This window comes from Dysidea avara, chromosome 5, assembly GCF_963678975.1.
Source record: "Dysidea avara chromosome 5, odDysAvar1.4, whole genome shotgun sequence".
NCBI lineage: Eukaryota > Metazoa > Porifera > Demospongiae > Dictyoceratida > Dysideidae > Dysidea > Dysidea avara.
The window spans coordinates 19,040,995-19,056,347 of record NC_089276.1 but is presented as its reverse complement, the minus strand read 5'-3'; the positions used below and the strand labels follow the sequence as shown (position 1 = coordinate 19,056,347).

The following is a 15,353-nucleotide window of genomic DNA, read 5'->3' as shown; positions in this document are numbered from 1 at the left end:
GAAATACTCTAACAGAACAATTACCTTACAGTAGGTTGATTTTAAATAAGCCTCTCTCACAAATTTTGAAAATAATTGAATGGAAAAGTACATTCTTGTACCCACCACACATGTGAATATAGTTAATTCATTTTATTCATGTCATGATCATCTTATACAAAACACAACAATGTAATCATGTATATGCTAGTGGGCAGCAGACCCAGCTACTGCTGAAACTATTTCTAAAAAGAAAACAAAAGTAGCAAAACTAATCAATCACTGCAAATCAACGCAACAGTTAAGCTCTTGTTTGACATGGCAAACAGTTCAAGTTCACTTCAATAGTACAATCACAGCAGTTGCTGCAAGTGACTGGCACACATCATACGCAGTATTCAGCACTAACAGCAACAATGGGGAACCTGGGAACACGTAATGGGGAACAGATACAGCTGTGTGAAACAACAAGAATACACTAACGAGTAACATGGCACCCATAATCTCCAGTCTAAAAGTGTTCACAAGGTAAGTCACCAGGCAGGAATGGATTGCTACGCTGATCATAGTGAAAGGATAAGGCGAATAGCTCATCTTGAGATCTCCAAACGGCTTCCCTGGGAACTGAAGTCGCCACCACAATTTGCCAAACAGGCTGGGTGAATACCAGGTCATGCCGACGAAGAAACTGGCTAAGAATCCAGCAATGATCTGAACAATATAATGCATCTCTGATCCACTTCTGTAATATCATATAGAGAAAATCTAAATAACAAGCAGCACTATAGCTACATTGAGCTGAACCCTCAAAAGCAAGGATGGAATATTACACAAGTTCTTATAATTTGGCTTATTTGTAGTACCAAGAGTAAATATTTACTCTTGGTAGCCTGCTAAATTTATTCAAAATATCTTTTCATCCAAATGTCTGACATTCAATTTATGACCGAACAAAATTTTTGCCATACATTTCCTATGGAGAAGCCATAAAGTACTGTTACAACTCTTTCCCAAGCATGTAAAGTAGTGGAGCCAAGCCACACATTCACATCTTTACTGTCATCACTAATCATCTAGTTGGCTATTTCCCTTGAGAAAAATCCGCTTTTCTTTTATAAATGTGTTTTCTCAGGGCTCAGCTTAACATGTACATACTATATGGTGCAGCAGTGTGGTGAATGATATGTACAAACTATAAACTGACATTTGAAACAAGTGTGTACATCTTTGTTGGCAGGACACTCCATCTGTAACAGTGTACATTACAAACATCTAGCCCCCTAAAATCAAAACACATCTCTAATAAGGACACTTCATTGTAGTCTGGAATACAGAGGAGTGTCTAAACCAGTGCTGTAGGATTGCTCCGTGGACTGGAGACTTTTAACCCTTAACCTGCGTAATCTTAATAAATTTATATGCATGCCTTGCACAAAGCGCTGTAACTTTCAAAGCGTCCATTCTATGGCTACGCAATTTACGTCATTCTGCTTGTGATGTAACAAGGATTAAAATGGTAACTTGGGGTTTACCCTAATGCTAAATGGTGAGGCCAAAACTAGCCATGAAAATAACTTTTTGGTAAGGAAACACGCAAACCCTTTACATACCCTTATAAAATGGCTGACAACTTGATGGTGGTTGCTCCTACCACACCTTGCAACAATTTCCATTCAATTCATCATTAAAATTTCTATCAGGCCATATATGACTCATGTGAGTAAACCTACAATCGAAATTAAACATGTGGCAAGAATTTTGAAACACGGAGATGCGACTCGTCGCTGTTGATTGCTTCATAACAAGTAAGCCACTGTAGTTACAGTGTTCATTTAACCTTCTCCAAGTAGCCCAGTGAACAGACTTAATCAATGTATATTTGTAGGTTGTAAGAATTAAGTTACCACACCTAGTGTGGCCATGCATGCCCATATTGTGCAAACATGCATTTCCCAAAAGTTCTCTGCAGGTTTAAGGGTTAAAATATGTTTTGGCCAAGTTCTCTTCATGATCAGATGGATCTTTGTCCTCTATTTTGTACAGTGTACAGAGCTCTTGACCACGTGATTAAGTCTCCAGTGTACATGAAATTAAACTACTAGATTCAGCATAAGAAAAGCTTTCAATTGGTATGTAAACCCAATGGTTCAAGTACACATACATGCATGTTGGACCTCCAATGAAGCGGTCAAGACATTTTATCACCTTAAATAAAACTGTCCCATTACTAAAGCCTCCCATACGTGACCACATTAATGAGTATTAGTTGTGTTGTATACCATAAACAACAAAACTTTGGTGAGACTTAAGTTTGGCATATGAATATTTTAAATAAAATTATGTTTTGTGAGTTTACCATGCAACAAATAATGTATACACAGTGAACAGTGTTCTTGCTAGCATTGTGAACAAGCTGAGGGAAGCAGTGTTTATGTGTTCAGCTACAGGTATTATGTGATGAGCATGTGTGTTAGGGTATAAACAAGCATTCAAACCACTCCTGCTTCCTCTGGTCACACCCTCCATCAACCATCAACACTTCAGTATCAAATAACTATATTTCAAAATGTTTATCTATGAAACATTGTATAAGGAAAAACAACACTTCCTGTAATTTTGTAGTGTGCATAATTGATTTGGTACTACACAATGGTGGTGCTCAGGCCTCAGGATTTTGTAACATGTGATGACTTCCATTGGCAGGGAAGGTAAATAGTGTAGGTTATTTCACTAATAATAATAATAATAAAAACCCAGCTGATTATAGCACTTACAGATGCCACAACCAAAAAGTGGTATCACAGCTTTAAGGCCTATCTATATACTTTTTGTGGTACAACAGGTACAGAGGACTTACAAACACTTTGATCACACATTGTAGTATTGTTTATGTTGAGCTGAAAACTGAGACAAGCAAATGTGGAAGTTATTCAGCACTGCTGTGATTGCTTCTAACCCTCCTCCATAGAAGAGGTATATATGTCATTGTGATAACATTATCTTCTTTTAAACATGCATAGAGATCGTGATTTTTGTTAACAGCCAATGAAGTAATCAACAAATTGAAAACAAAATAACATGTGAATCATGTGGTTAGAAGTTTGGAGGTGCATGTGCTACCATCCTTATCATGATAACCCATAAATATCTCGATACATTGATCACCAGCTCTACTCCATAGTACATAACAGTGGTACTTTCGTGCTGAGTTGAATCATAAATGATGGAATAATGCAGGAGCTTACTGTTTGGTGTTCTATCACTCATGGTTGGGTTTCACTTTGATATACTCAACTACAGTGATTTGCATGTCGGTTGTCAAAAATTCTGAATGGGACTCACATGAAAACCAACCAATGATAGGCGGCCAGACTTTTTCAAATTCTTACGAAGTATCTGATTGGCTGTTTTTCATGTGATATCACCAGCAAAAATTGTAACAGACAACTGTCTTGCAATTTACTGTACCAAACAAGCAGTTTCAGAAACTGAAGACAGCTAACAGTGCTATATTGATACAGAAGTGTTGATAGGTGATAGAGAGTTGCACCCTATATACCACCACACAATGCAATTATCACCTGTGGTTGCATTATTGTACAACTATTATAGTAGGAATTTGCAAAACAAGGTACAAGACCTCAGGCTGTTTACATTGAAAGTGATAAACCATAAGAGTCTGGATTGTGACACAATTTAACAGAACGCTAAATTCAAATTTAGAACACAAACTTATACTCAAGTGTGTGTTTGTGGTGTGTAAGTGCAAAGTGTTTAGCTTAAGTAACAAGCACGCGGCCACACCACAACACACAAAATACGCGCGAAATACGATACAACGTTATTCACAATTGCAAGGTGAAATACAACTCACCCAATAAGCACCAGTGTGTAATTGTTCTCGCCGACGAGCAACCCTTGCAGCGCCTTGCAAACTAGCACGTGCTTATTAGCACTGATCACGTGACGAATCATTCACAGAATTTTTGTGACCCACTTTTCAAAAGAACAGCAGACAGCCGGTCTCTACTCGTCTAGTGATCACAGGGATAGTATTCCGATAGTCAACATAAAATGGTAAGCCAATCGTATATAATTATATGTACACTCTGGTTATATTTCATGTACATCTAACCAGCGATATGACTGGCTTTTACTATGCAAGATCCGAGGCAAAATAGCTTTTTTGATGACGTGGGTTTTGCGCTTGCGGGGATCACTGTTTGTCCCTGTCTGTATTTGCATTGTGACGGGGTACTTGTGCAGCCAGTATAGCGTGTGTGTAGTGCGAAGTGTGTTTATGAAAGCACGACACGATACAGTTGCAATCGTGGTTTATGTGTTGTCGTCAGTGTGCGGAGAAAAATGTACTTTCGCATTAATGGATATATTTGTGATCACAGCCCAAGCGTTTTGTAGGCCTTTTAACGTTTACATTCGTTATTTCTATGGTGTTTGGATCTCTGTGTGCCCTCCAGTGCCTGATGAATTGTATCTATACATATATGGAAGTGTTCAGTGGGGGTATGCCCCTTCAGTGTGCCGGGCTTAGGTGGATAAGATGTGGAACATTTGTGCAGAGTCTTTATCAACTTCCAATTTGTAGCGCATACACGTATAGAGCCTTTAATCTGATTACGATCAAAATTTTTGTTACCTTAATCATAACAAGTTGATGAATTGATTGCTGCGTTTATGCCACTATTAGTGGTCACAGGTTGCTGTATTGGGAAATGAATAAGTTTGCTAACTTTGTAGTAAGATGCTGATACATGCTTTGCAAAATTAATTACAAGTTGGTGTTTATGTTGTCACCACAATACACAACTGCAATTCTCATCCCAAGTTGTGGATCTAAAGTTACAAGTACATGAGATTGCATATAATACCTATAGTGTTGTATTGTCAGCGTCACTGCAGCTGGGCTTTTTTATTGTTCTATAGCAGGTTGCTATAGTGTATGTGTACTTGTGTAGTCTTACTTCTCTTTGCCTACAGGCTATAATATGTTACGTATTCCATGCCAAATTATTGACACCCATATTGGTTTGAATTACAGCCAGTCCCTTGTATAAATACCTTGGGTAGATATCACCAGGAATAAATATGTCTGATAATGCTGTCAGGTTAATGTTCTGTACAGTGCTAATAACAATGCAGTAAAACAATTTTGTTTTTAATGAATCTGTAAGAACATCAAGGAAAGTGCAACACTGAAGGCCTCGGTCTTGTTCAGTAAAATGGCTAGGCCCACAATTGAGGTAATACAATAATATTTGGCCATAATGTTTGTGTGTGTGATAAACACTACACTAACATGTTGTGACATATTATGTATTGCTGTTCACTACATGTAAAGTCTGTTTGTACTTATTGTAGTGTACCTCTGATTTGTGGTAAATAAGGAGTCATTATAAAGATAACTATCTTTGTGGCATTTTTTTTGTTGTGTACTACATGCTCCTAATCATTATTGATGTTTGTGTAGGATGAGGAGTTATATGAAGACTTGCCCGGAGGTGGTGGAGATGACCTGGTACAGGAGGAATTGTATGATTGTATTGAGACATTCCAACAAGAAGGAAGATTTGCTCCACCGCAAATGCAGCCTGCACCACCTCTACCCAGTGTATCCACCATTCCCAGTAGTGGTCCTCCCCTGCCGGCAAGAAATGACCCTCCATCATTGCCACCTCGTAATCTACAAACGATTAATAGTTTGCCACCACCGACTGTGGCTGCGCCACCACCACCACCTCCAGCATCTTCTGCACCTGCACCACTTTCAAAAGAAGCATTAGAAGGAGTTAAACTTAAGCCGGCTAAGAGTGTGAAAACTAATAGAAAAGATGCTCCAGCTTCAGTTAGTAGTAGTGGTGGTGGTATTGATATGAAAATAATACAGCGGGCAGCATTAAACAGGGGCACTATTGATCTGGATGCTTTAGAGAAGAAGAACAGAAAGGATGATGATGATTCTACACCTCCATGGGCTGCACAACTTAAGAAACGTAAGCCAGCTGACTCTACTAGTACTACAAGCTTGGAAGGAAAGGAAGAAGAAAACGTAGCCCCATGGGTGAAGAAAAAGAGTGGTTCTCTTTCTGAGGATTCTCCACCACCCCAGCCATCCTGGGTAAGGAAGCGACAAGATTCAAGTAGTGGGGAAGGTCCTCCACTAGTGGCAAGGAAACCATCAAAAGACAAATCTTCTGACTCAACATTCAATGGTAACATTGATGTACCGCCTGTAATGTTGAGGAAATCTCCTGCTCCAGTTGCACCTAAACCAGTTAAACCAGTTAAACCAGTTAAACCATCTTCGTCTCCAAGTGTGCCCGCTAGATCACCTGGTTTATCTCATGAAGGAGCTCCTAACTTGAGACCAAAACCTCTGGCTGCACCAAATACTTCACCAAGACAGTCTCCAAAACCACCTCCAAGAAGGGATAGCATTGGATCATCTTTTGCTTCACATGATGTACTACAAACATCTCCATCAGTTCCATCAAAGTTTGGTGGTCAACAGAAGAAGTTACCTCCACCAAAACCACAAAGAAGGGACGTACCTCCACCATCTGAGGCATTTGATGATAGGCCACCTGTACCACCACCTAATGGAAACATCATTGATTTAGGTCCCCCAAGATTCACACCTGAGCCTCCAAGCTCTCCACTATCGCAACCTGGTGAAATCGTAGGAGTGCAGCCACCAACTATTCCTCAGCGGATGCCTCCACCAAGTGTCCCCGCACCACCACCACCATCAGAATCACCTAATCATTCACTGTCACATCCATCGATGCCACGACCACCTTTCTCGCCTCCTTCAATACCAGCTCCACCTCCTCCTTCAGGTCCAGCCCCACCCCCTTTTGCACCTGCAGCCCCTCATGTACCAATGGCTAAGCGATACAGACGTCGACCGGTGCCACCTCACGATGCGTACACTCCACCAGCACTACCACATCGTTCCAGCAAGCCGGGCAGAATGGCACCACCCATTCCAGCCCCTGTACCATCACGTCCTCCACAACTAAAGGCTCCTATAGGAGGACCTATACCCAATTTTCCTCCTAAACCTCCTGCACCTGCTCCAGAAGAGTTGGAATGTGAGGAATTCTATGATGATGTGGATACAGTGAAGAGAAACATGCCATCCATGCAGCAGCAACTACAGCAGATAGCCCTTCATGGGGTGACCACTACAGAATCAAAGTGAGTAGTGTAGATTTGTTATCACTGTACAAAGTAAGTAAGTTGTACACCTAGTAACTCAAAAAAGTGTTTGAGGTACTGTACATTGGAAGCCCTCTAAAAGATGTCCCTTAATTGTGGACAATTTGATGGGGTCTTGGTCATGCATGTTACTAGTACTTAACAGACTTCCTCTTTTTGTAAAGGACAAAAATATTCCCTGATGGTCTCTACCTTAGAGGGATTCTACATTTTTGTATCAATTTTGGTGAAAGTTGTGTTATGGATAATTTTGGTCAATTCCTCTGGTCAATATATCATGAAGCCAGTTAGCATTGGCATAACTTTGGCTCTTCAATTTAAGGCTGTTTGCTGGCAATAAATCACAAGTTTTGATTGTAGAGAAAGAAAACTCCCTGGTTTCAGCTCCCTACTAGTCCCTAGTAGCACATACGGACATTTTCTCAGTACAATACTGCCCAAGCGCAATGTCGTACTCGCTCGTACATACAACTTTGCTTGAGACTTTAAAAATCACTAATTAAGGGGCGTGACAACTGTTTTGCTCGCGATTCTCATGAACGAAACAGCTGCCACATTGTCTCACGAGCAAAACAGTTGCCACGCCTCTTAATTAACGATTTTAAAAACCTCGAGCAAAGTTGCGTGTGCGACGTTACTCTTGGGCAGTACCGTATAATGTACTTGAGAAAAGGTCCACCTGCATGATTCCACTGGTTGTTGTAAACTTAAGTAGGAACTTGAGACAGTTTTTGTTACAATTGTCAAATTTAAATTGTCAAGGCTTTTAATTGTGTTTTTCATATGCAGCTTGGAGATGGTAGGATAATTAACATACAAAACGGCAGTTTGAATTGTCCAACATTTTCCAGTAAAATGTGAAGTCCCCACATGTACAGTACCAAACATCATTTCCCCAACTGGAGTTTTATATACGTATTGCATGTCAACCTTAAAATGTGTCCTAGTATCTTATGTGTTAGTGTATCATACAGTGCGGTAGTACTGTATAGTAGGGATCATGGAGTTTTGGGTTTTCCTAGCCAAAAAATTCACCCAGAAACCAGCTTCACAACTGTATCCTGGCACCTTGGCAGTATTGGTTAGGTATAACCAAGTCCTAAAGTGCCTTCAGTATGATCTAAAGGCTTCCAATAAATAGTTACGAAATTTTAAAAAAAATTTATTCAATGGAATTTTCTACTGATTAACTCCTGCCTGGCAAGCGTAACTCGATAACGGCTAAGGCTATGGACTTAATTTTTTCACTGTTCGATGTCGCTTCGTCCTGAGATGTGCCTTTTGGCATACCGCAGTACGTACAATGCACGCATCATGGACTTACCTTTGTCCTCCTTTGTGTCCCATTTCTTTTTGCTGACAGCCTAAGGTGTCGATTCGCGGTAGTGCGATGCATGGCTTCCCTACAATACGTTTGTAAACGGGAATCATCCATATTTTCCGTGGTGAATGGACTGATTGCAGAGATGATTCTAACACTGTTCTTTGTTTGTAACGCTGTGTAACGGGCTGAGCATAGCTGAAAGCGAAGAGTAATGGCTGCTGCACTTTCGAGGCAGTAATTGATAGTTGAGGACGCGTGAATCGTCGTATTTTTGAGGTGACTGGATTGTTGCAGAGACACTTTTCTAATGTTTTTCATCTGTAGCGCTGTGTCACGGGCCGAACATAGCTGAAAGCGAAGCGTAATGGCCACTGCACTTTCGAAGCAGTTTTGATAGCTGGGGCGCGCGCTCAGACGAAAACATTAATTCAGGCGCCATCCTTTCTTTTGATGCAGTATGCATGGGTTTACCAGTTATAATAATGTTTAAAAAAAAGTAAGCAAACAAGTTTAAGGAAAAATTAGAAATTTTAAGTTTGATTAGGGATCGTAGAAACAAAAAAGTAGGGAAACAAGGGATGTCACCTACACCTGCAGATACACTAGTGAACATTTAATCCTTGGTCTTGGGGTATAGACTGGATTAGGGATTAAATGTTCACTAGTGTATCTGCAGGTGTAGGCGACATCCCTTGTTTCCCTACTTTTTTGTTTCTATGATCCCTAATCAAACTTAAAATTTCTAATTTTTCCTTAAACTTGTATAGTTTTAGACCTTTGAAATTAGGACATTAGTTTATCCATGTTGTTACAGTGTTGATGAAGAAGGAGAGTTATATGATGATGTAGCTGGAGCTACAAATGCTGTTATCAATAGGCCACCACTTCAGAAACCACCATTGCGTCCACCTGTAAGTAAATTCATCTACTTACTGCTGTCTGTGGTGTCAGCCATGCCCACTTTGTGTTGCAGATTATGGCTCCTCCCCCACCACCTCCTCCAGAAGCAGAACAAGACGACAATTACGACCTTCATCCTCCAGAAGAGCAACCGACTGCTGATGATAATTATGACCTACATCCGACTGAGGAACAAGATGATATGTATGAAACTCCACCATTAGAGGTGAGGGGCATGAAGAAGCAGAGTAACTCTGTATGTGTGGGCTATTTATTATGTAACGATGAAAAGGGATTTGTGAGATTTCTTAGCTATAGCCTGAGTATTGTAGTTAATAACTGGTTCAATACTGCATAGAGGGAAACTTTGGCGGGGGAAAACTTTTGCGGGGGGAAACTTTGGTGAATTTGGTGATTTACTAAAAATCAAAGTTTAATCTACCAATTACTTGTAGCACCATCTTTATAGCTAAGCATTGAGCTTGAATTCGCCAAAGTTTATTTCGCCAAATGCAATTTAGCTTGCTATTCATCAAAGTTTAGCCCGCCAAAGTTTCCCTCTGTATGCTTTATATATGGCAACAGCAATACTTGCGTTAAATCCCACAACTGTAACCAAAATAGAAATTCACATGAAACCATATAAGGTGAAGTGAGGATTTCCCTTTGTGGTTAATTATCACTAAAATCAAGGGTAGAAGAAGCCATGGAGTGCTATTGTTCATGTGACACAGATTACAAAGTGTGAGATGTTGTTGATGGTGAAACTCAAATATCAGTTATCCACACATTAGTTCAACTGGCCCTTATTTTGTGTGAGAGAAATAAGCTAGTGTTGAAGCATTTAGCACAAGATAGCTAATTAAGTACATAAATAGAAAATTATGACCTGCAGTAGCTTGTGTATAGGATCCTTGATCAGAGATCTTCAGGTGTGTGTGGTGTAGACAAATATTTAATTTTGATACTTGATATTAGCTTTGATCACCACCTGCTATAGTATTCATAGTACAACATGTATTCTGTTAGTAACTGTGTAATCATTTGATCTCTCTGTAGAACATGAATATACTGGCTACCAATAGTTTACCCTCAGGGTAAGTGTGTATGTGTATTTCCCAACTGTATGTGTCTCGCTTAGCGGGGCGTTTGGGTTGCTTTGGGTTCCGCAACCTCTTTCTGTAAAATCTCCTGCGGGTTAGTAGTCCTGCACAAGACTCAATTACTGGTTTACTGGGTGACAATAGCTGTGTTTTGCATCGCTGCCGTAGACTTTGCTTTTTTTTTTGCTGTGTGTGTTAGGGCTGGTAGATAAAAGATATAACCTATCATAAGATAACAAATTTGCTTATTGAGATAATAGTAATAAATCTTTGTAAACAGTCAGATGAAAAACTTGTGGAAAGGTAGTTGGGAAATGATAAAATTTATGACTTAACAAGCACCATGTGACTTAATGTCAACAAATAATATTATGTAAAACTGTGTTTACAAAACTGTCGTATAATATCGATGTCACATCATTATTGAGATATTATCAATTATTAAGATAAAATGGTTGTCACTTATCGAGATATAGGTTTTATCACATAGCCCTAATGTGTGTGATTTCATACATAGCCAGTAACATCCTATTATATGGCCAGGCTTAGGCAATCCCGGGGAGTATGATTGGGAGATTAATAATTTCACTATTGTAATGTACACATACAGTCGTGCAGAAATGAAAAGGTTACATGTGCAGATTAAAGAGTATTGTACGTAGTTACTATTATTACAGTTTGTATATTTACCCTACTCTGACCAACTGAGTGACCCACCTATAGCTTATTTCAGCATATATAGTCACTGTACAAATTAATTAAATATTACGGTTCCTGCTAAACTCCAAAAGTATTCAGCAGTTAACAGATCTGTAAACTTCATTGGTTTTCCCTCTAGACAACTGAGAAAAACATACAAACTCAGTTTTTTTACTCAGTTGGTCACCATATAACTGAGACAGCTAGCATATGACTGATGTATCTTACAGGGTTGGTGTTAGTAATCCTGACGGAGATGTACCGGTGGAAGAGTCATTCTATGAGATGGTACCAACTGAAACTAAACAACAATTAGCAGCAGCTAGCGGCAGCAGTACAATGCCTAATCTCTCGCCTGGTATGAATAAAAAGTGAGTAAAGGTTTTCTGTTGGACTTGAGAATAGTTTGTTGCTTAGTGGGTAGTTGATTTATTGTTAGACATTTAATAGTGACCATGCCCAAACATAGCTAAGTTGTACTATTAATAAGACCACATTTTGTTCACTGTATTTCATTAGGACGTATTGTATTGCTTGTAGGGTGTCTAAATCAGAAATCAGAGAACAAAAGAAAAGAGAAAAAGAGGCAGAAAAGGAGAGAATCCAACAGGAAAAGGAACGAGCAATCAAGGAAAAGGAAAGAAAAAAGCTAGAGGAAATAAAACTGAAGAATCGTAGAAAACATTTATCTACTAAACCCTTCAAGGTTTGTACATACAAATAATTACATTTTAGGAAGTGGTTTTAAAATGTATCTTTGTGTGTTACGGCTACGTCTGTGCAAGTACGTATGTATACAAATCGTACACTTTTCCCAGCAATTTGGATTGAATCCAGATGAGCTGCCCATCATATTTGCCACTGAAGTTGTCAAACCAAATGCTAAAGGGAAGGATCACTTGATACTTCAAGGTGGTGAACAGCTGATGGTGTTGTTGACATCACATGAGAAGCTACCTGAGGGGAAGTACCTCTGTGAGAAACCTGATGGAACAAGTGAGTGTTTACAAGGATAATTTTAGTAAGCAACACTTAGAGTATTACTACCTCATTATAGTGGTCATGTCAAGTACCTGTAAAATATTTTTGGTATGCAACAATTATATGAAAATTTCTTACATGAATTTATTTATATTTTTCATAACGAACTAGCTATAGAAACTTTCTAAGCATTTCCCTATCTTACCTCTGGCTCACTGCCTTTAGCTTGTACTGCAATGTATTAAGACACTGTCTACCAGTGATAAAAAAAATTGAGATACTCTAATAGAGCAGTCACATAAATTTTATCATGAAAAAATATTGTGATTTTTTTGCACAAGAATAATTATGGTAGTCCCAATCATATGGCTAAGGTGTACTTTATGACCTCATTAATAAGACCACCTCACTATAGTGACCTTGTACAAACATCACTAAGTTGTACTGCATGACATTTTTGATAATAAGGTGGTCTTGAGGCTGTATTTTGATCCCAGAGGTGACCTTATCTTGTTGGACTTTGTAAACTTGTTGAACACTCAGTTGACAGTGTTGTGTTTATTTTACAGTTGGCTTCGTCGACTACAAATTATTGAGAGACAACGTTGAAGGAGAATTGTATGTTATCGTATGTGTTCATGTGTCACCATGACACTACTTTGTTGTGTTACAGCATGCAAGATGACACTTACGATGATGTACAGAGAGCAGCATTTCCACCTCCGAGCATGCCAGCACCTCCACCTCCAAGCTAGTCAACTTCTCTACTTTGAATTTTTTAGCGATCATGCAGGAAACACAGACTCACAATTCAGTTATATTTTGAAATTTATTATTTAATTTTTGTTGAATTATTTTGTATTTGTCATTCATGTAACATGTGTGCCCAAACTTGTTGTGTTATATAAACCATGACACCAATACAACATGGTGGACTAACTTTGGATATACACAAGAATGCTGTATTGTAATTTTTGTGAGTGCAATTACAATTGTTGGCTTATAAGCATACATATGGTTGATATATTTCTAATTGTTTCATGCACAGCAATATTAGCCTAAAATAGTAACAGTACAATAAATCAGTGTCCCTTCCTACTTCAGTTCCTTAATCTCAGCTATTAGGATGTTAGCATCAGTTCCAGTAAACTTTCCAACCTATCGATAAAGTAATCACAAAATAAATGTTAATCAGGAAGTTTACCTTGTTGCTATAGCGATAAAATACAAAAGTTGGCAAAGCTGAGATTCCTTGCTCCTCAGACACCTCCTGTATACAAATCACATTTACACATCAGGTTGCTATAGTAACCAAACTCACCATGTTTTCGTCCACATCAACTTTAAAGAATTCACAGTCAGTGTAAGTTTTAGAAAACTCATAAAGGTATAACAATTTAAAAATTAAGTACTAAGTTTACGAATGAACAGAGAGTGTAGAAGATCTAGAGGGCTGATGTATCTGTTGCTGGAGATAATATTTTTATTTGAGCAGGAGTTCCAAATTGTGACTGTCTCTGGGAAAACCGGTCTTATCGCCCATTTAAAAGTATCGAGAAATGTCAGTTTTAAATATTCAGAGTGTTGTAGCTGGCCAATGGTGGTAGCTACGCATACCAAATTTTCACACTTTTTACAACAATTTCTTACCTTCCTGATCATCCAGTGAAGAAGTAGTCAACAGCTAAGTTTCCCGCCATTTTAGATAGTTTTAAAACCGAGGTTGTCTGTATCAGGCGAGCTCCAGAAGGGTGGGAGGTGAGCTCCAGAAGGGTGGGAGGCAAGCTCCAGAAGGGTGGGAGGCGGGGGGCCCTGGAAGGCAGGCAAGATGGTGTTCAACAATTGAAAAGAAACGTGTTGGGGTGAATTAGGCCAAGTTATGGGCCATTCAGGGCTCAGAACTGTCTAAAATGAAAGGAAATTTACAGCACAGGTCATTGTCCAGCACCACGGAGCTGTACAGCTACACACAGCCATCTCCTGGTTGGCCAGGCCTAGGGCTCCATCAAGACCCCAGACCACTCGTACGGCTCGCTACCCGGCATGCTTTAAAAAAGCAGCCAGCAAAAGCAGATCACTTTACTCTGGTTGACTGTTGCAGTGAAACTTGATAGTGCATTCATTAAGCTTTGTGTTTGTGTGAAAAAATCAAACTTCCTGTCTTGGACGATAAGAACGATTTTCGTAGATCCAGTCACAATTATTGTGTAGCTAACCGGCTGCTTCAAAACGTTGACATAGATAACATAACACAGGTATAACAGATGGCTGGCATAACACCAATTGACCTAAACACTTGCACTAGACTCTAAACCTGGTTTACCTGTTATGGGTTCGAAGCAAGCTTAGGATGGTAGCCCTTCATCACCTTATTGAACCCACCAAAAACTTACCTTCATACAACTAGTGTATTTGATGTTCTAGCTAGAAAACTACAGCACTTTCTCACGCACTGAAAACTTAGTTTTGTAAAGTCCAAATGTGTTAACTATGAGGCCACAACAAAACTCCCTTACATATACCCACCTAATCTAAACCCTTTATTATAATAATTAGTAAATGAATAATAATGAAGTCACAAAGCATAATTCACAGGCTCAAGCACACTTCTCACATGGCTGGGGTTTGGAAGAATTCCAACTGTACATGACAACTTTTACCATAGATTAAAAGGTACTGTATAATAGGGATCGACAGCCAAAAATTTTATCCTAAAACCAGCCTCAATTTCCCTTAATGACAGCTTGGCAGTATTTGGTTAAGCACAGCCAAGCTCAAAAATGCAACCCAAAAAGTTTCTATAGAATGCAAAATTTTTCTACTTAACAGAATGCTGACTAACTAACTGATGCCTCCAGCTAAGCATAACTCAACAATGGATAAGGCTATGGGCTTGATTTCTATATCACTTCATCCTAAGATGTGCCTTTTCGCCAACTACAATATACCCATCATGGACCTATGTTTGTCCTCCTTTGTGTTCCAGTACTTTTTGCTAACAACGCAAGGTACTGATTCGTGATAGTGTGATGTGGCTTCCCAGTTTAGCCATAATGCTCATCACCTGTATTTTCCATATTCTTTTAATGAAGTATGTGCTGGTTCATTTGCCATAATTATGTTATAAA

At 39.1% G+C, this 15,353-nt stretch overlaps 1 protein-coding gene across 1 annotated transcript; it reads left to right on the top strand.

The window, feature by feature from the left end:
* Positions 1 to 3,951: 3,951 nt before the first annotated feature.
* LOC136256994 (uncharacterized) lies at positions 3,952 to 13,155 on the top strand. The gene is made up of 10 exons (XM_066050086.1): positions 3,952 to 4,056; positions 5,468 to 7,197; positions 9,357 to 9,453; positions 9,516 to 9,668; positions 10,502 to 10,539; positions 11,475 to 11,615; positions 11,785 to 11,950; positions 12,063 to 12,240; positions 12,795 to 12,843; positions 12,899 to 13,155. Exons 1-10 carry the CDS (start codon positions 4,054 to 4,056, stop codon positions 12,978 to 12,980), a joined length of 2,637 nt encoding a protein of 878 aa, XP_065906158.1. The 5' UTR covers positions 3,952 to 4,053; the 3' UTR covers positions 12,981 to 13,155.
* The last annotated feature ends 2,198 nt before the right edge of the window (positions 13,156 to 15,353 follow it).